This window comes from Rhododendron vialii, chromosome 4a (assembly GCF_030253575.1).
Source record: "Rhododendron vialii isolate Sample 1 chromosome 4a, ASM3025357v1".
NCBI lineage: Eukaryota > Viridiplantae > Streptophyta > Magnoliopsida > Ericales > Ericaceae > Rhododendron > Rhododendron vialii.
Window position 1 is genome coordinate 10,328,766 of NC_080560.1, and position 22,165 is coordinate 10,350,930.

At 37.9% G+C, this 22,165-nt stretch overlaps 2 protein-coding genes and 1 long non-coding RNA gene across 4 annotated transcripts; 2 read left to right on the plus strand and 1 right to left on the minus strand.

Moving 5' to 3' along the window:
* The first annotated feature begins 8,381 nt into the window (after positions 1-8,381).
* Positions 8,382-13,657, plus strand: LOC131321976 (uncharacterized). Its single transcript, XM_058353048.1, has 6 exons — positions 8,382-9,076; positions 9,331-9,551; positions 11,929-12,148; positions 12,524-12,609; positions 12,849-12,940; positions 13,076-13,657. The coding sequence occupies exons 1-6, from the start codon at positions 8,987-8,989 to the stop codon at positions 13,318-13,320; spliced, it is 954 nt and encodes a 317-aa protein (XP_058209031.1). The 5' UTR covers positions 8,382-8,986; the 3' UTR covers positions 13,321-13,657.
* A 4,456-nt stretch (positions 13,658-18,113) lies between these two features.
* On the minus strand, positions 18,114-19,749 carry LOC131321979 (uncharacterized). The gene is made up of 2 exons (XR_009198668.1): positions 19,523-19,749; positions 18,114-19,406 (listed from the first exon to the last, which is right to left on the minus strand). It is a non-coding gene; the product is annotated as an uncharacterized LOC131321979 (long non-coding RNA).
* A 22-nt stretch (positions 19,750-19,771) lies between these two features.
* Positions 19,772-22,100, plus strand: LOC131321977 (uncharacterized protein At4g04980-like). 2 transcript variants are annotated; one of them, XM_058353049.1, is made up of 5 exons: positions 19,772-20,847; positions 20,933-21,098; positions 21,194-21,358; positions 21,454-21,606; positions 21,700-22,100. In XM_058353049.1, the coding sequence occupies exons 1-5, from the start codon at positions 19,772-19,774 to the stop codon at positions 21,901-21,903; spliced, it is 1,764 nt and encodes a 587-aa protein (XP_058209032.1). In that variant the 3' UTR covers positions 21,904-22,100. The 2 variants fall into 2 exon arrangements, with proteins under 2 accessions (XP_058209032.1, XP_058209033.1); XM_058353050.1 differs by lacking the exon at positions 21,700-22,100 and having other exon boundaries at positions 21,437-21,601.
* The last annotated feature ends 65 nt before the right edge of the window (positions 22,101-22,165 follow it).

Below are 22,165 nucleotides of genomic sequence, written 5' to 3' on the forward strand. Positions count from 1 at the left end.
AGATTAGGAGAGAGAAAAAATTCAAAAGATTAGGTGAGAGATATGTTTGAAAAAGGAGAGAGAATTGAGATAATTAGAAAAGATAAAAAAAAGAAGAGGGAGAGAGATTTGAAAAATTAGGAGAAAGAAATGGTAGTTTAGGATTTAATTGAATTTGAGGATGTAAAGATAAGTATTTAAACACATTAGGATGAGCACCTAAATAAGTAGGGTAAAAGGGATGACTAATTAAATTCCCTTTTTTTTTTTCTTTTCTTTGTCTTTATTTAAAAATAATAATTTTGCATTTATTAATTTTGTGCTTAATTTTTATGAATTATTGATTCGCATCGTCAAGATAAATCAGAAAAATTAAAAAATTATTGCTTTTAGATTTTTGGAAATATTCAAACTAAAACCCAAAATTCATAAATTCATAAACTTTTACTTTTTTGACTCCTCTTTTCAAGATGAATTAATAATTCACAAAAGTTAGGCACAAAACGCGAAAAAAAAATTAAATAAAGACAAAACAAGAAAAAAGCCCCAAAAATCTTAACAGAACTTAACCTTACTTTGGAAAATACTACTACTATAATTTTAAATTGTCTTATTTTAACCTTAGCAATTCCTCTCCCAAAATAATGGTCTCAATTTCACCATTGAAAATTTATAATTACTAGTTTAAAACCTTTTTTATATGGAACATGAATATTTATTTGATAGAGTTCTCATAGTTTTACTATACAAAAATTTTAAAATCCTAAAAAGTATTATAAATAAACAATATTCATGGGTTTTTAGTAAGAAGTTTGAATAGCGCCATTGAGACAATTATTTTGGAACGGAGGAGTATTATTTTGAAACTTTAGAAAAAAGCTATTACTTTTCAATTGAGATGGCTCCAAGCATTAAACAATTAACTTAAAAATTATTTAAAAATTAAAAACAAAACTAGGTTAGAAAAAAAAAAAATCGAATGAAAGCACAATGTGGTACACATAACACAGGTCTGGCCCTAGGCTAAAGCCCAAGGGATCTCATGTCCCAAAAAATGTGGGAAACTAATTTTTGCACATTATAAGGTCAAATTATTAGAAGACAAACTTAAACTCCATTTGGATAACAACACTAAGGGAGCCATTTCAAAATCCAAAGGGTAACGGGCCCAACTTAAACTTACTAATAGGAGTAAATCGCCCAACTTAACTTATTAGGGAGAGTTTCCGCTAACTAATAAGTTATTAACAATTTTGTTGTTGTCCAAAAATGATAAGTTATTTCTACTAACCTATAAGCTATAGATAATACATGAAAAGAAAAATAGAGGGGAAAACAAAGAGGAAAAAGTTAGTGGGTTAGTATGAACAACATGACAAAATATAATAACTTGTAGTTCAATGATCACATGTGGTGGATGCATCAACAAGTAATGCATCCATTCAATAACCAAAAAAAATTGCCATTCACAAATTTCAAACCCTCATCTCTTATTTTTGGAATAACAAGAAGAGAGGGAAGGACATTAGAAAAAAGCTAAGATGAATAAAAGACTAGGGAGACAAGAAAAAAAAATAAAGATTATGAGAGACAAGGAATAAATTAGATATTCAAGAGGTCAGTCCACTTCTTATAAGTTTTCTCCCCTTTTCCAACCAATTTTCGATGATCCGAGCCGCTCAATGTGTTCAAAACGTGATTTTAAGGGTACCCGCAAGAAATCAATAAAAAAAAAGACCGGGAAGGGCTTGATTTGAGCAGTTTTTATTTGAACCGTTCGATAAAATACAAACAGGATCAAGCCCTTTCCGGTCTTTTTTTTTGCTGATTTCTCACAAGTACTCTTAAAATCACGTTCTGAACACATTGAACGGCTCAGATCATCGCAAATTGGTCGGAAAAGGGACGTTCTTACCGTAATACGGTAAGGACGCCCTTATAAGAAGTTTTGTGTTCAAGAGGTAATCATTCTTTTACTTCTTCTCTTCTTTGACTTATTACTCCTTATTTGCTCTAGGGTTAGGGTTATAGTTTGGTAGTACTTAAGTAATACATTATACATGATTGAATTTTAAATTTCTAAATCTAGATTTTTTTTTTAAACCTAGTAAGTTTGATTAGCTGTATTGATCGATTGAATATAGCTAATTGTCCAAGTGAATTGATAGGATTTTTTTCGTGTTGGATATATGCATTTGTTTTTTAAAAATTCATTTATGTTTTATTGTTGTAAACATTTTCGAAGTTCGCCTTAGGCTTTGAAAATGTCAATTTCTGCCCTGAAAATGTGGATTGTCTTGTCAATGAACATATGTTGCCATGCCACGTGGGACTATCATATTAATTTAAGAGTTTTTCTCACTTGACAATGAATAATATGCATATAATATTAAATAAGTGTTCAAATTAATTCCAATACACATCTCACATTTATCAATATACTTCACGGATATTAATAGTATATTTTTTTGATGTGAATACACCGTTTACACAATTATTCACCGCCCTAAAAGTTGTGTTTAGCATTTTTCTTAATTAAATGTTCTTAGTGAATAATTTATACACTCTAAAACTTACAAAACAAATTATCCCTATCAACTATGAAGGATATAAATATTTCGAGTGGACTCCACGTACGGGTTTGAATATAACCAATACATGGAATCATGGATTCCAGATTAGTAATTCATTTAATGGCCTGGTGGGAATTTTCACCTCACTTAATTAACTTTCAATATGAAATTGAATTACCTAGCTAATTGGAAAACTTCATAAAATTTAATGTAATCATAATGATGACAAGTCACAGGAACCGAGTCCACAGAGGAACCAATGGACCCTCCACTTCTTCCAAGTTAATTCCAACTCAATAAGGTCCTTCGAAGTCCATTAAAGCCCAATCTTGGAGTAAGCCGGGCAAATAACATATTATTGTGTCATCATTTAGGGGTTTTGTTGGAGTTGGAATTCTGTCATGTGATCCAAAATGAAACCAATCATGAGTGGTTGTGTTACTAGGAATATGCATCACTAGGAGCACTATAAACAAAATACATGGGTGACAGCTCAACATCTCACCGATCCACGACTTGATGAATTGTTGGCAATGCAATAATAACTCGCGTGTTACATCATAAGAAACGAGTTTAAGGGGAGTTTTCCAATTTTGAATACACACGTATATAGTGGGTGAACATTACTCATTATCGATAATGGAATATTACTCACTTTTCGTGAAGTTCACACCAGATTTTTATTTTGAGATCAGAAATATTTATTTTGTGGGGCTTATTTTTTAGCAATTTAAACAAGTCATTCTTTTTTTATAATTGTATTTGATGGAATTAACATGTGTTTGCTATCAATTTTTTTCCAAATTTAAACAAAAAAGTTAGATAGTTTGATTAAGCACTTACAGATATCTAATCAAGATACTATTTTAACAACCATGATTAAAATATTAAGACGTTAAACAATGAGTTTGACTAGTGGAACTGAGACCTAGTATGGATCCTAAATAAAGTATATTGGGATTTGTCCCACATTAGTTAATTATCTCCTCCAAACTAGTATATGGGCATAGCCGGCCTCGCCACTCTTAGCCAATTAGTTTGGAGTTGAATGCTTTAACAAAGTAGATAATATTTACCCTTTTTAAATTATATTGAACAAAATATCATTGATACCGTAAGCAATAAACGTAATTGATTCAAGTAAAACTAAAAATATAAACAAAAAAGTGCCGCGGGGCTCGTGGCCCCGGTAGCCCTACATTGGCTCTACCATTGATCACAGGTTTGTTTGACGATTCGAACAATCAATTTCATAAGTCTCTATGTGTTTAACGTCCTTGCAAAAAAATCAACTTCATTGGACATTGATATCCAATTGAACAAATCATATATTTGTTACAAGTGAAATGGACGGTTAGAGTCTGTCTGTGTATTTCACTTGTGACAAAAATCATTCAACTAAGATTTTATTGATCTTCGATCAACTTGATTTTTTTTGAGAAGACGCTAGACCCTGAGATGTACTAAATGAACGTTTTGGATCATAAATTGAGACCGTGATGATTCTTGTTTTGCGTCAAATGAGTCACCACACTAGAAACCATCACATGAGAGGATCTTGATGAGTTAAAGTTAACTATCAAAGCAAAACTCTAGAAAATTCCCTTGGAATTTATCGAGTTTTAGGCTTGTAGTAAATGAGCCGAGCTCAATACTTTAAAGCTTAGCTCGTCTCGAAAAAGCTCAGCTCGTTTGTATGTATAGACACTTTAAAGCCAAGCTCGAGCTCGAATTGTAGGCTCATTTAGTATTTAGTAAACAAAACGAGCTCAAACACTACAAATGTCAGCACGTTTAGGGCTTGGGAAATTGCTTTTTGAAGTAGTACTAGAAATAGGGGTGTGCACGGGTCGGGCGGGTCGGGTTTGACCCCGACCCAACATGTCAGGTAACAAATATTTTAGGCCCGCAAACCAAACCGAACAGGTGCAAGAACCGTCCGCGAGCCCGATTCTTTATGTCGGGTCGGGTCCGACCAAAAACCAAATTAATCTTTATGAATTGGTCGGGTCGGGTAAGAAACGCACCAACCCGAACCCCCGAACCGAAATCTAATTTTTAACAGAAAATTAAACCCGCACCTGTCCGAACCATGCTCGACCCCGCCCGACACCCTTCGGGTCGAGTCGGGTCGGATCCGCGGGTGAACGGATTTTTTGCACAAGCCTAACTAGAAACAGTTGCAAATGGACTCGACATCTCTCTTTCTCTCTTAATCTCTTAATCAAAGAAGAAAGAAGAAATTAAGGAATTGTTTTCACACGAGGCCCCCCACAACACAACTACCCAACTGCCCACACGGACGGCCATCTTCCAAAGAGGTTAATAAATCAGTTTTAAGTGTCTTTCGACATCACCATAAACCATAAATCAAATCATGAGCTTAAATATTGTCCCGCGCTGATGAGATTTGTGGACCCTAGATATATATAGTCGTCTCGGTCCACGTACGTATGTAATTGGATTATGGATACCCGATTACAAATAAAATCACCATAATCTTGTGCTCCAAATCTTCAAAGTCTCAAAATTAATTTTGACAGTGAAGGCCAGCTAATTCAGGGTTAGATGAAGAAACATACCACACGGAACTGATTTATAACCTGTGGGCTCTATACTATTATCGGAGTAACGTGGATACGGACGGGCGCTCTGGCTTTTATGGTTTCCGATTGATGCAAAATGTGACTTGTGTAAATAGGCTTATGGAATACATAACCAATTTTCAACACGTTGAAGTTGAAAAGACAAAAATACAAAAAAGAAGGGACAAAAATACAAAAAAGGAAAACCAGCCAAGACTTAAGTACCACGAGATAAATGGTACGCATCATCAATGAATAGATGCTTTTTTGCTTGAAACGTAAAGGGATCTTCAACGATGAAATTCAAACTACTTAAGACTCTCTTCCGCTAAGGTTTTTATTTTTTAAGTGCTTAATTTTTCGCTTTACGAGACATGTCATTCTCTTTTAATCTTTTAATTTGACACGTAGGTTATGAGAAAACCCCATTGGCTCGAGCAACGTTTGTGGGGCCAACCAGGAGAGAGAGAGAGAGAGAGAGAGAGAGTGTGTGTTTTTTGGGCTTGAGCTAAATTACAGAGGGCTAGAGTGGACCTATTCGGATAAGTATAAACATATATAACTGCTGTTTGTTGGAGAAATGAACAAAAAAAACCAGCTAAAACACCAACAACCTTTTTCTTGAATACCATGTGCGAAAGAATAGTAACGTTTCTTGTTCTTAGAAAAGCCAAAAACAGAAAAAACCAAAGAGCAGTTACTATAGCTAGCTAAATCTTGAAAGCATGTTGAAAGAGAAAAACTTTTTTACGGAAATTTCGTAAAGAAGGTTTTCACGGAGGTGATCGATCTTATTCGTTTAAAAGTGTTTTGGGCGGTTCAGATTTTAAATAAACTATTCGCGTGAATAATTTATTTAAAATCTGAACCATTGATTAACGAGACGAACAGTGGGATGGGACGGCACGGAAACCTCTTTTGCGGAGGGTGCGTGAAAAAGGCAACCTCATGTTGAAACCATCAATGAACCTCTTTTTTGTGAGATTCTTGTAGTAAGTTGGGGTCAAATCAAGAGTATGAATATTATTCAATGTTTTAAGATCTTTAATTGTACGTGCAGTATATCTATGTAATAATCTTTATATATCGATAAATGTAAAATGTTACCCGACAATACCAACCGGTATGATATTCAGAGAATCTTAGATGAAATTCACCTCACGAAGATGTATAAAATCCATCAACAACAAAGATTTTTGAGATATACAAGTCTTTTAATATCAAATCTAGGTGAGTTTAATTCACTTTCTGACATTTATGACATTCCTTATTTCTCTAAAGAGCACTCTCCGACCACTCCTCTTTTACGTATGTGTCGCTCCCACATATTTAATTGTGGAATAAATTCCACGCATATGTAGAGAAGAGTGGCCGGGAAGAAGTCGGTAGGAGTGTACCTAGACTTATTGGTTTGTGTCACCCTTATTTCCCTCTTTCATAGTAGTAATTTTGCCCTACGTCCTAAGGTTGAAAATATTGCTCATAGGTCCTATCAAAACACTTTACTTCCCACAAAGCCCTCAAATAAAAAAACACACTTAAAACACACTTAAATCACCCTTATATATTACTAGTACACTATTTGTAATACTATATGACGACATACATTTTCAAAATTAAAATTCTAATTATGAATTAATAAAAACAAAGAAATAATTGCACATTCGATTGTCCAAAAATCTTTTTTTAAATAGAAATTTTGACCAAAAAAAAAATCCTAATAGTTTTTTTACACCTCTCAACAAAATATTTGTATAAAATAAGATAATACCAACTATTTTTTCTAGGTGAGGTCACATGAGATCGTCAAAAAACTCACTCACCTACCGGAGAAATTTATATATTTATAAAAAATACAAGTTTACCAAATTGTTGTAATAGATTTCTTAACTATTTTATCAAAACAAAGAACGGTATCAAAAATGATGAATTAGTAAAAAATGGAGAAATTTTATAAAGTGAGTTGATTTATCAAAATATAGAGTTCCTTTACTAGAGAGCATGAAAAAAATGATTATATCTATCACATCCACATAAAAAGTTTACCTTCCTTGGTCAATGTACGAGTAAAATAGTTCGGAGAATTAAGCCCAGTGTAGTGCTATGAGGCGTGTTTTCTATAACAAAAGTCTTCTTTAACAAGGGCACAATGAGGGGTTCCAATGACCTGTGGATCCAACCAAACCCTATGGCGACAGAAGAGTTGGCTTTAATCGCAACGAGTTTATTGAACAACAGTCACGAACAAGGATAATTTGAGCCCAAAAGGGATTGCCAAACCAGAAACAATTGGTCAGAGATAGATCTGATGGTAGTGATTTCAATCATGGGCGGTGGATGAGATGCGTAGATTGGTGGGATTGATTGATGTTTGCTGGGGCTAGACACGGTAATAAAAATTGAGCTAAAGACGATAGGGCTGAGAGGGAATTTATAGGCGTGATGGGGTCGTGAATAATGGTAGTGGACGGGTGACAGTTGTCACGAAGGTGGCACGACTACTTGGTAGCATGATAAAGGGTTAGTGTAGGCTTGGAGCGTTGGTTGGATTTTGGAGTTCGAGATTGGAAAGGTTAACGTAACGTCAATGATGGCAAATAGATCGATGGTTGACAAATCGTTTAATAGATCGTCCAGTACTTATGGAGGACGACGAATATCTTCTATTCACCTGTTTAAAAGTACTTATCTCAATATTTACTCTCAAAAGAAACTTAATAATCATCTCTTATGCACAGACAGTTACGTAAATGTAAACACGTTTAAACTCGCATGCATGCTTGAAATGGTCGTGCATCCTCATAAAAGATCATGAGGAGTGTACTACTATTTCAAATTTTGTGAACTAGTGGATTTAAAACACAAATAAATAGAGTAACTTAAGAAAATACTCCTTTATTGCCAAAAAAAAATTTGTGCCAAGGAGCTAGACTTCAACAAGTCGAATTCCAAGGTTATTTTTTGCAATTTCTACTATTTGGTAATTTTAGAGAATTTTCAGACTCTTGAAATTATAGTACGAGGTTGAAAGAGACCAAGAAAAAAAAACAGAGAGAAAACCACGTGCTACTTTCTGTCGAAGCCATGAATGAGCCGGACCTCGGATAATTCTGAAAAGTTGAGAGGGACAGATGCTTTCTCATTAATGACACTACTCTTACATCTTTCACACACAGATGCCCCTTGAATTGATTTTTGTCTCTCTCTCTCTCTCTCCAACTTCTGAAAGTGGACGGTTAAGATGTGCTCACGGCTATATAAGTGTGATTGCAGCGCACCTATGCTTCTCCATCCATCTCCTGTAGTACGAGTCTAGCTTCCTTTTCCTTTTCCTTTTATCGGAAAGAAAAGACATGGGTTTCCGTTGAGGGAGACCTCACGTGGGTTTCCTCACCCTTTTCGTGGGTTTCAGTGGGTTTCTTTCTCTGTCTATCATTAAACTGCACGAAACACGAGCGAATTTCAGGCACTTAATCCGTCACTGTCTGTCAGAATAATTGTTTTATGATCAAGTCGGGTGTTTTTGCTTTGCTTTTAATCCTCGTTGCTTTTTTGTCAATTGGGTCGTTCGGCTTTGGGTTTTCTTTAAGGGTACTGGAGAAATTGAATTGGCTTTTACACAGCTTTGTCTCGCCTAATTTTCAGGTGAATTGACGACATTGCTAACGAGAATCCCTTCCCGTAAATTTAGAGACAGAATTTAGCTCTCTCTCTCTCTCTCTCTCTCTCTCTCTCTCTCTCTCTCTGTTTTTCCCTCTGTTCGGTGGGGTTCCTCTGTTTTCAGGGTCTTGAGACAGAACCAGTCAAATCTCTCTCTTCCTCTGCACTTCTCTCTCTCTATATCTAAACATGTTTCGAAACAAAGGTCCAATGCAATCAAACCTTGAATGCCTTCTCCAACGGACCACACCAGTGGTCCCATCCAAAATCCTACCCAAGGTTTGTTTCCTAATTTCACTTTCTTCATTAATTTTGATACAAAGACATGAATTTGGCTCCTCTGCAAGTCTGTGTTTGGACTGCAGCGAGTCATTTGTGTAATCTCAGTTAGCTGTCCAAAAATATTTAGATTTTGTTGAAAGACTTCACGGCAAGAGTGGTTTCTTTTCGAGAGGAGTCTTTTTAAAATTTGAACCGTCGAATTTCAAAATCATTGTGGTTTTGTCTTATTATAATGTCTTCTTTTTTGGCAGAGTGAGATTAGAAAACTAAATACCCTTTGGCACCCTTTAGATAGGGAAGAAGTGGAATACTTCACATTGTCTGATCTTTGGAGTTCTTACGATGAATGGAGTGTTTACGGCGCCGGAGTTCCGGTCACTTTGAATGACAGCGAATCCCTAGTTCAGTACTATGTCCCTTACCTCTCCGCAATCCAAATCTTCACCAGCAATTCGGTGGTGACCGGTGCAAGGTATAACTTTCATTCTCTACACTAGTAAATTTGCCAAAATCTGGAACTAAAGGTTAGTTGTGTGATGGCCTCGATTTTAATTGGGTCCCGCTAGTGATCCCGAGAGATTAGACCAGTAGTCGAGATGCCCGTTAGAGACATGAGTCATCAAATAAAAGGTTACGCGTGTGCTGCTATAAGAATTTTTGTGTCTAGCTCAAATTATCTTTTATCCATTTTGCGTACTACCGGTACATTTTCGGCTATTGGATAAGATAAAATCTTCTTTCTTATCTCATTGATTTCCCTCATAATCGTGAGTTGTAAACTTTGAGGTGACTTTCCTATTAGTTAAGAATTTGAATTTTGAGTTGCTTGGGACATCCAAAGGTAATCAATAATTTACCTTCTATAGCACCAAAATTCATTTTTTTTTTTTTTTGGCATTTTAATGATATCGGTCTAGATGTCAAACTATGAATGAAACTGAGAATTGAAGAAATGATTCTTTTCCGCACGAATCGTGTTGAATTTGTGAATCGAACAGATTCCGTCTTGATCATATATAGAGCATATATTAAAAAAAATCAGTGTATGCTTTGGATGACAAAACTATATTTCAAAATTGATTATTTTGGTCCTAAATTTTACAGAAAGTCTACACACACAGCAATCTGTGCATAGATTGTGCACAGATTTTGTTGTGGGGCCCACCATGGGTCCCACACAAATCATCCAAACCGTTTATTAAATGTAAAATATTTTTTCAAGGGCTCACGTAAAAAATAAGCTCAATCCGATACCTATAGGTGCTCGATCCAACCATATAACTTTTCATTATCCGAAAATCTGAATGAAAAGTTAGATGGTTGGATGAAGCACCTATAGGTATCGGATTGAGCTTATTTTTTACAGAGACCCTTGAAAAAATGTTTTATATTTAATGCACGGCTCGGATGATTTGTGTGGGACCCATGGTGGGCCCCACAACAAAATCTGTGCACAATCTGTGCACAGATCTGCTGTGTGTGTAGCAGCTCTCTAAATTTTAACAAAGCTTGTCTTGAGTGATTATTGCATTGTCCAATGGAAAAAAGACAAACACAAGAGATGTGGCTTCAATGAACGCGTTATTTCGTCTCCTTTCTTCATCGATAGAGGTTTCGAATAACCGTTTTTTAAGGTCTTTAAAATTATGTGCCATATTTTTGTCTCTCTCTATCCCGCATTATTATTTTGTCCTGATTATTAATCCGTACTTGTGCGAATTTATGAAGACAAGAATCTAAGATACATCATTCAGAAAGATAAAAATTTCGATACTTCAAATCAAAATGAGAGATTTTTATGCAACAATGAGAAATTTTGTACTTCAAATCTAGAATGTCACACTTTTTCAAACATCCCTCTTGATGACTTTGAACTATTCTTTTGGCAAGTGAAACATGTTGAATAGTAAAATGCTTGTTCAAGGTACAAGCAATAAAGTTGCTCCTCTCTCTAACAGCTTAAACTTTTAGATGAGTTGTGGTCAATAATCTAATAATGCTCTTGGGTTTATCGAATTGAATCGTATGACATGCATTGTGAATCTCAAAATTTCCAACTTCAAGCAGTTCACCCACATCTACCGTTGGATAGCTTGTTACATCGAAAGGAATAGATGATACGTATCATGAATTGTATGGTTCTACTGACAAAGATTTCAGTACTTATGGCTTCTACAATGCAGTTTGCGACAACACATAAGCCTGTGTCCTTAGAGTGCCCTGTTCTCTATCCAGATGAACTCCTGACCGCGCGATCGAAACTTGAGATTCACTAGTTTCTACCTGATGCATTCCTAGCCGCACGATGAAGCCTTGAAAACCCATGTATTCCGAGATTCCCTTCACATGCGCAAGGAGTTTATTAGGACATGAGAACATATAGGGTCTGTTGCCGACAAAAAAAAACATAGGGTCCGTTTGTTCCAATGTCTAAGGTGACATCAAATGTTTGACGAAAAATTTGTTGGCCGGGATTAAACATCGATGGGTATATAATCTCAGAAAATGTGGAATATACAGCACTATGGGGGTTTGGTATTATTAGGCTGATCATTATTAATCTGACAGAGTAATCTGCCCTGTGAGGTTATACATCCTTTCAGGTTATTCCATTCAAAGAAACGGGTCCATAGTGTTTTGAGTCCTGCCCTTTAAACTGGTTAGGTTTGTCTAGCAAATAGTCCTGACCTTTAAACTAGTTAGGTTTGTCATGTAGCCGACCCCAAGTGATTGGGACGTAAAGCTCGGTTTGGTTTGGTTTGGTTTGGTAATTCTTCCATAGTATCACTTTCTAAGCTTGATTTTGAGGTACTATATCAAACGAATTCATGGCGAGTCTTGCTCCTCAGGGAAGAGACCAGTACGCATTCTGAGAGAACGGACTCATTTAGTGACTCACTCAGCTATGAGAGCGAGAGCGAGAAGCTATCAAGATCCGATGGATGTTCCTCCGAGGATGGAGTGCTTGAGCAAGAGATCGCATGCCATCCCAAGGACAAACTAGGTTACCTTTACTGTCAGTATTTCGAGATAATAGCTCCTTATGGAAGAGTCCCTCTCATGGATAAGGTATTGTTTTATCAGTTTCTTTTCCTCTTTTGCACAATTCAAAGCTTACTTGTTGATTTTCTACTCACTTTACTTCCATTGTTGTTTGCTCGTTTTTTATCTCTCTTTTGGGTGTCCGGCCGAAATCTGACTATTGTTCTCTGAAGCCATTGTGAATGTCTTTCAGTCAACACGCTTCTTCTTGCTCCATTCCATTTCTGAAACAACTGGACGCCGAAATTATGCATATGTTGAATTCATTTTTTCCATGTCTTTATGGGTTATTATGAGGATATTTTCTTGTCTTTGAGGTGGGGTTGGTTGGTTTCCTTATTGATCTGGTTTAGAAGGGAAGAGAGATCTGATTCCATGTTTTTTCTGTTACCTTGCTTTCAGATTACTGAGTTAGCTCAAAGATACCCCAGATTAATGTCTTTAAGGAGTGTGGATCTCTCACCAGCTAGTTGGATGGCAGTTGCTTGGTCTCTCTCTCTCTCTCTCTCTCTCTCTCTCTCTCATATTAACTTGAGAGATATGGTTTCCCCTAGAACATGCAAGTCAAGAAAAGAAAGGAAATTGTCTTTTATATCTAAGAAAGTAGGAGATACGCCATCAGTTTAAACCGGGGCTCCTAACATCTGTGATAAGATTTCTTTTCAAGATTTCCAGAAGGGGTAAAATTGATATGAATAAGTAATCGGATGGAGAAAATGATTTTCAGGTATCCAATCTACCACATTCCCATGGGAAGAAACATTAGGGACTTGTCCACATGCTTCCTCACTTTCCACACCCTTTCATCTTCTTTTCAAGGTATTCTCTGGTCTATTTACCTCACCTTTGCTTATATTTTCTCTCATTGTCACCTATCTTAACTTTTGCCTTTGCCTGAATTGGATTTCCATGTAAATATCTAACTATGCATCCCTATGTCCCTATCGGTGACAGATTTGGACCTTGAAAGTGGCTTGGAGGGTGATGAAAAGAGGAAGCGAACGCAAGGGGAGGGAATCTCACTATCTCCTTTTGGCTTGGCCACCTACAAGATGCAGGGCGGCGTTTGGGTGTCCCACAACGGTGGCCGGGACCAAGAGAGGTTGGCGTCGCTTTTGAGCGTGGCAGATTCGTGGCTAAGGCAGCTGAAGGTCCACCACCATGACTTCAACTACTTCGTGGGGTATCGTCGTGGCTGAAAGTGACTCCAAACTAGGTTTTAAGTGGTACAAATAACCCTTTTATGTAGTGTTTTTTGGCCTTCGGTTTTGTAGTGGTGCTAATTTTGAGGAATGGCCTTGGAAAAGAGTTTTATGGGACCTTTTCTTTTAATTTAAGTTTTGGCCTACTTCATCGATCTCTTGAGATGTCCTCACTCGAGTGGCTTTCTTGGGAGGTTTTTTTCCCCTCTGGAGAGATAAGGCAGCTTGTTGAGATTAGTACCGGATTAGGAGAGAGAAAAAACCCAGGGACTTTAAAAAGCTCTGGTGAAACTGTTGTCAATTTCTAATTGAGTAATGGAGTCCTTGTTTATAATTGCCCTTTTATTTATTTTATTTTTTTCTGTGTGCATTAGGCTTTTCAGATTTAGAGATGCTATAGTGCTCAATGTGTAGTGTGGCATTACAACCGTCAAAAGTGTTTTCAACGGTTCAGATTAAAAAAAAAAAAACTCTTCCCTAGAAAAGTTTGTTTTTAATCTGAACCGTTAATTGATGAGATTGATGGCTGTCAGCCGCCCTACAGGCGCCATACTCAAGGGTGCACTACAGCATCCCGGGTCCAGGGTTTTCTCAGATCTTTTAGTACAAACTTCACATACATTTTCCATTAACTCTTCTTTGAATTTCAGAATTTGGAATCAAAATTTGAATCACAGCCTATGGGTAGTTTATTGATGGCTTTTTTGTGGAGGGGTGGGGGACAAGGAGAAATTATTTGGTGCTCTTGGAGCATTGCTTTCGGACCTCCTGTATCATATATTTGTGTGGAATCCACAATAAAATATATGAATTCCACAGAAGTGTGTGATGAGGGAGGCCCTTCGGGCATTGCTCCAGGAGCACCAAATAATCTCGGGGTCATAACTATTTCTATAGCAATCGCAAAACCCCAATCTAGCTAGTTTTGCAGTTGAAGGGAAAGATTTGGAGGAATATGTGGTTATCAAGAAGTTTAGCACTATTCCAAATGATATTTGTTGACTTTTGGCTCATATTGAAGATTGAAGCTCATTCTACGTTGGTTATTGTCAACTACCATGATGAGTCAGAATCTGACCCTTCAAATCAGTCCCATTAGTCGAGCCCCGCGTGAAGGTCGGGACCGTTTGGACCAGTGAAGGTAAACAATTGCCGGTCAACTATCTTGCTCCAACATTTATGAAGGAGCTTTTACGACTTTGATCCATGGGGCATTGAAAGTTTTCAAACCTCTCTTCGAAAATGAAATCTGAAACCTCTCTTCCAAAATAAAATCTGCTACCCGTGATTATAGGCTAAAATTGTTTCACTTTTAATGTATGTATGTGTTCTCTCTTTCTTTCTCTCTCTAACTTAATGGTCGGAGGGTCCACGTCCGAAAACACAGTCGGTCATTGGACTTATCTTGCAGGGTCCTTTGGAGCACTTGGATCGGTCATACGGTTTATGGCATCATCTACTTATTGCACCGTAATCAGAATGAACTAGTAACATAGAAATTACGAAGTGAGAAGAATTGGGTCTTGTATGCGGTTTGTGTACTCTGAGAGAGAGAGAGTGTGAGTGTCTTGGAAATCTCTCCTTCAAAAGTGAAATCTGCTGGGCAATTGTCAAACCGTAAGCTCAAGCAAATAGACACAAAGACAACAACAATTACAATGCGCTTCGAATGAGGGCATAATAATAAGGAGCGAGTCATCACTCTGCGAGTGCAAGTTCGACTCTTACCACCAACAAAAAAACACTTGAAGCCACTAGAAATTTGTTCGGGCACCGGTTAATAAATAATAATTAGTAAAAAGGACAACGTTCTTGGAAGTATCGCTAGCAAGGTATGTTCCCACATGACAACCTTGGAACTTGGGTTTCCATGAATGTCTCCCTTAAAAAGGTTGTTCAAACCCCAAGGGCGTGTTTGATTGCAGATTTCGTTTTGAAAGGATTCGTAATGAGGTGGGATTAGGATTGAGATTGAGAATAAGGTAAGATTATTAATAAGGAGATGAATCATTTATTCATATTTGCTTTGCACAAGATTAAGATTGAGATTGGAATTAAGAATGAGATGGGATTGTAAAAACATATTAGTTTTAGCTAGGATTAGGATTGAGATTGGGATTGAAGTGGGTTTTTAAACTGATTTTGCTCAATTCCATGGGATGAGATTCGTAATAACACCCCCCATGGGTTGACTAATCCCATCAAATGGGGGGATTGGTATTCCCATGGGATTTGTAATTCATGGGATAAAAATCCAACCAAACACACTTCTTGAACTACACTTCACTTTCAGAGTCCCATCCCAAGCCCCAGTCCGGCTATCATATCAAACACGCCCCAAGAATACTGGAAAGCTTCTGGCACACCGTTGTTTCTTTTTATTTCCTTAAAAAAATGATTGAAAATGTTGTTGCCCATCCGAATAAAAATGCCCCCGATTTACGGATTAGAGTCATTCCACATTTTCTTTTGTATTAAGGACAAAACTTCCAAAAAGTCCTAAAACTTAAGCGGAACTCAACCTAAGCACTTTTCTAGCTTAAATTTTCAATCTAAAATTTTAAAGCAAGAATATATTGAATACTTGGATCAGGTACTAACTGATATTTGATTAAATTAATTTATTATAGTACTCCCTCCGTCCCAAATTGGATGACAAATTTTTGATCTTTGTACCAATTTCAATTCCTTATATCTTTCAACATGAATATCAAAAAATATGCAATATGCATCTTGTTTGATAATTCTTGATTAGTTTTATTATACAAAGTTTTCAAATTTGTGAAAAACATTATAGATTGAAAGATATAAATAACGAAAAATGACACAAATTTTAAAAAATTGTCATTCTTTTTTAAAATGGAGGGAATACATAGAAGAACAAGTCGTACGATAAGAACACATCCAATCAATGAAGTGGGCGCTCGCGATGGGCCACACACGTAGCCAGTAACATTTACCCTCTTTTTATAGTCAGCGAACAAAATAAAACTCACTCCCTTTCTGCCTTTCAAAAAGCAAAAAAAAAAAAGAAAAAAAGAATGACAAAATAGAATTCATCTCTTTGTAGTTTTTGGTTGCTGTTTAATACTGTAATAACTAATAGCGTGCGCCCGCCATGGGAAAAACAAATGAAGTAGGTATATTAGCTACGCATATAAATGTATAATATACGAATCATCATCTTGCTTGATCACCAAATAATTATGTTCTCCTCAATAACACCATGAGCAGTGCGCTAGTAAGAAGCACCACCCTGCGTTTTCGACGGCCGCCGGACGGCTACGAGCCATTGGATCAGAGCAGGAGCAGAGGAGCCAGCTATTATCCCTATCAAGGCAGGATAACTCGATCGCGGCGAAAGAGAAGGCAGATTTTTCTCAAAACGTACAAGCTGGCCTCAGTAAACTCCTCGGCAGGGCAATCAAGCTGTACGTCCAGCAAGTTAACGGACTCGGTGGCGGTTAAAGTGAAGAAGATTGCAGCGTCCGTGGTGTCGTTTGTCCGTTTAAATTCGTTGCGATCCCGCAACAGTCAATCGGCAATCTGTTCATCGTATCCGTCTGGAGTTCACAAGTCAGGTGTTTAGCTGCTTTGGGTTGTTTTTGTCCCCGATAACCACGATTTGTTAATAGAAACAAGAGCTGGCAAGCATGCCGGAAAAGCTCAGGCATAGATTTGAAAACAAGGTTCCAAACTAACATGACTTCGGGGATTCAGGAAAAGCTAGCTCTTGCATAAATTTGTCATTTGTGACCGATCGAACACACTACTTGATAATCAATCCGATCCCCTTTCAGCCGTCGTGCCTTTTCAAATCAACAAATAGCTCTCTTAACTTTATTGCCCTGCATTAAGTATCCCAGAAATGTAATGAAAGAGAGATAATTGTGTTGTAAGCATTTGCATTCACCAGCTTATCGATCTTTCGAACTAGAACTTTGAACAACTGGTTTCAGACCCGTATATACCAGTATTTGTTATCATAAGGTTGATACCTGTTACTATTTCGCGATGAGATCGGTAAGATACTAAAATGTGGCACTGATATGTATGCACTCACGGGAAAAAACCTGCAGCCAAGGGAGGTCGGTAAAGAACTTCGTATCATGGACAGGATATGATGAATTATGATATGTTATGTGCCTACTAACATTGGAAACCATCTAGAATCAAATATTGCAGCACCTGCATTGGCGAGACCAATACGGGGTCAAGACCTTTTCTATCACAAATTTAACCTGTCTGATATAGAGAAGCTAAGAAAACAACAAAAACTAGGAATTCCATACAAAATGATCAAGAGACAAATGATGTTTGGATTAATGGGCATGTCTAACTCATGGGCAATGCCATACAAACATAACTTTGGAAAAAAAAAATTCTTCCCAAAAATGTTGTTGCCTTTCGCGACTAGAATTCCAGAAATTCCACCGCCACGTCATTTGTTTATCAGTTTCCCTAACCCAGGAATTCCTACATCGAGGGAGAGGGATGGATTCTGTTAGCCAGCAAACCAAGAAGTACCTAATTTAGGCAAAATGTGCCAAGACAAGTGGCAGCCTGTCAACCCATCTATTCCTGCATCCAAGAAGATTGGCAGTTATAGGCTCAAACAGCCACCAAAAACAAGGTTGCCCGGCGACAGGGTAAGCCTACGCAGATGGCCCATTGAGGAAGGACGGATTTCTGCTGTCTTGCATCTTTGCCCTAAGACATAGCTTTAAGGAAATTAGAATTTTTATTCAATTCCTCACTATCACATCTCCATTCCACCTCTTCTTGTGTTACCAAATCTAATTAGAAAATCAGACACCTTGATCATTTATTTCACAAGGCCACCTTTGGTTAATATATTTCTATTAGGTTCAATACTAAGATCGATAGATTCCCCTAGTTTGTGGGATTTAGAGGCTTACCACCTATGGCATGGTAACTGGTTAGAAAAATTGAGAAATCATATCCCAGATCCAAGATTGGTTCAAACGAAGCATCAGACATGGCGGCCAGATTACGTAGTTCATCCCTATCAATGTTCCAAAAGATTTTGAGCAAATCCCAGGTACGACAAATAGTTAGAAAACATAATGGGGAATTTTGTCATATTAGTTTGATTTTATCCCTGTGCACATCGTGCAAGTTTGGGAAGTTATCTTATGTTTATGTGGTATGCAAAAATTTATATATCTTTGTCAAGTAATCTCGAAGTCTTCCTTCTTCCTCGATCAAATGGACGAGGAAAACAAGTTTACAGAACCAGCAATGTTTTCGTAGATGAATTTGTTTTCTGTCGTCATGAACAACATAAAGACCAGGAATTCTATAGTCTAGGGTACATATCTTGAGATCATTTAACTATATCATACGCATAATATATGTTAATATCATTCAGGAGGGTATTTCGAATAAAATGACTTTGGGGCAAAAAGGGAATTTCCATATTACCTCCATGCCAAGGGTAGAATTTTCTTATTCACAATCAAATGTTGGCTTCTTCTTCAAGCAACGTAAACACTTAAATAGTCCAATTGTCTAGTTGGGTTGCACGGTGCACCCATATCCCATAACTAATTTTACAGCAGAAGGCCGGCCTGGACAACCTCTTCTGTTGTTCTTAAGGAAGTTGCAAAGGCATTGATTTCAAAAGAAACGCGACAATGAACAAAGATAGAAATGAATTTGTTCAATACAATATCCCTTTCCCGTTTTCTTGTAGCAAATTTAACATCGCTGATGTGAACGCCATTACTGTCACAGGCAACTAAAAGTCAAGATGTATCAAAGGTTGAAAAGGAAGCAGAGTACTCGATAAAAGACAATTCCAGTGGATGGGCAGAAAAATTTATGGTCTCGATGGAGCTCAGGAGAAAGTTATTAACCTTTAGAGACACCATTGATCTTCCCCCTTGTGATGATGCCGGCCCCCTCCACGAGGTGATTCTTTAGTTTGTGTATCAACAAAGCAAATAAGGCTCCCCGGCCTAAAATTGCACTGCACTTCTAAATTCTGTTTTTTGCATCTACTGGCAGTTGGTGGTGGGAACTGTAGATGATCTCCACAAGTTGTACCCGAAGGTTGTTCCCTGCACACCAGTAAAAGAAACTGCAAATGAGGTTTGTACTAATACTATTGTTCTTGTTCCAAATGCATGAAATGGTAAACTGACCAAGTGACATGCTCAAGTAGGGACTGGTTCACCTTTACAATGCTTTGAAATCTATCGGAGATTCTTGGGCCAATAGTCACAAATGGGTAGCTAATTTTGGGCCCAATGCAGATGGGAGCTTGGAGAATAATAATTTGGAGCAACTTGGTGAGCTTTCTTGCTTTCTTTGTTTCCTTTCCTTTTTCGCTCAGATGGGGAGCATGTACATAATGTTTTTCGGGACTAAAAAAATTCAAAATTGCCGCTTTGAAGCTGGAAGAGTGTTGGCAAAGCTCAATTACATGATTAAACTGGCACGAGAAATGTTTGATGTAATGGAGGAAGACGAGAAAAGTAAGGGAGGGATAGGGGACTCGGCTTTCGGGGATATGTTAACAGAGTCATATTCAGACATCAAAAAGACATGTCCTTCTCCAGTATCCCCAACTTCAGCCCCCCCTGAGCTGATAAAGCTCCGTGAATATGCCAATGTTTCCAACTCTGAACCTCTTCTTCTGCCTCTCAGACTTCAGGCCGTGGAAAAGTGCCTGTCATTCCACATTCTCCCTCACGTATCAGCTCAGGGTCCTTGTGCCTCAAATAAGAAGAGAAGGGCAGTTGACGAGCCAAATGAAGAAATTCAGGAAAGAAAGAGTATCAAAGAATCACCAAGTATAGCAACCAGTGGAGAGCCAATAGATTCCAAACCTCTAAAATGCATGCCAAAAAGTTCAAATTCTAAGACAAATGTTTCACAACAAACAAGGAAGCCAGCTACAGCTGCAGCATCACCGCCGTTGCCACCACCCCCACCACCATCCAATCAACCTCCACCTGCAGTAGCAGCACCACTATTGTTGTCAAACTCGGCCTCAGATGTAGTAGCACCTCCACCATCTATTGTGCATTCAAAGGGTTCAGTGTTATTGCCACCCCCACCTACAATGCCAGACAACGGAGCTGCTCAACCACCTCTACCACCCATTGTGCAGTCACCTCAACCAGCACCACCAACAAATGGAGCTGCTCCACCCCCTCCACCTGCACCACCAGCAAATGGAGCTGCTCCACCCCCTCCACCACTCATTCCACATTCAAAACAATCAACGCCGTTGCAGCCACCAGCTATACCACTGGCAAAGGGAGCTGCTCCACCACCTCCTCCACCCCTTGGAGCGGGAAAGTCCCTGCGTCCAAAGAAAGCAGGTACGAAATTGAAGAGATCAACGCATATGGGAAACATGTACCGAGTTCTCAAGAGAAAAGTGGAAGGTTCTAATTTGAATGTTAACAAATCTAAGGGGAAGGGAACTCAGGTTGGGGCATCTGCTGGTGGGAAGCAGGGTATGGCTGATGCCCTAGCTGAGATGGCAAAAAGGTACGCGTGTAAACAACCTTAGGTACTTAACACAGTATGTTCCATAATTGTGACGGTAGTATGAATATTTCTTTTGGTGTCTTAGATCAACATATTTCCAACAAATTGAAGAAGATGTTGAAAAGCACGCAAAATCAATCATGGAAATAAAAAGTGCGATTAGTTCCTTCCAAACAAAGGATATGGCCGAGCTTCTAAAATTTCACAAATATGTGGAACAGCATCTAGAGGAATTGACAGATGAGACCCAGGTAAAGTTTTTTTTTTTTTTTCAATCTAGTCCACTTAAACTAGCCAGTGAACTTTAAGCCGTTGAATCAACATTTTCCAACTCCTTCAAATGCAGGTGTTGTCAAGGTTTGAAGGTTTTCCATCAAAGAAGTTGGAATCATTGAGGACAGCTGCAGCTCTTTCCAAAAAATTGGAAGGGATACATAGTAACCTGGAAAATTGGAAGGTAGAGCCTCCTCTGAGCCAGCTCCTCGACAAGGTGGAGTGCTACTTCAACAAGGTAGAAACTTTATTTCTAATGGTACATCAACATCTTAATATCTTCTCAGTGTGAATGCAAATCATTGATTGAGAAAAGAATAATCCTGCGAACAGATCAAAGGAGAAATAGAGGCACTGGAGCGTACTAAAGACGAAGAATCTAAGAAGTTCCAGAGTCACAACATCCATTTTGACTTCCACATCTTGGTACGAATCAAGGAATCCGTGGTGGATGTCTCTTCAAGCTGCGTGGAGTTAGCTCTTAGGGTAAAAATACCTATTTATGCTTCTGACAAACACTACATCATTCACCTTGAACAATTGTGAAGTTTGAGTTTAACATTGTGGTTCATACTCAAGGAACGAAGAGATGCATCAGAAGCAGCTAATGCAGAATTGGGTCCAAAAAGCGAAGGCAAAAGGCAGGCATGCGTAAAAATGCTTTGGAAGGCTTTTCAGCTTGCATTCCGGGTCTATAGCTTTGCAGGTGGACAGGATGATCGTGCTGACAAGTTAACCAAAGAGCTGGCTCAAGAAATAGAAACTGCTCCACACAATGAGTAGATGTGAACTTAACATATTCTCCAGCTAACATACTCGCTACTCATACTTTTGTTTTATAATTATGAGATCAAACCTTTTGATCAAGTTCAAGGAGCAATCGTACTCCAGGTACCACTTTTTTATGAGTTCAAAACTCAGCATATTGTTGTGTGCCTCAGAGATTCTAAATAAAGGTGAATATAGTTGGATAGATACAAGTTTAAGAAAACAACTGTACTGCGAATGCTTTTGTCTACCGAAATGCTACTGGTACATACAATCT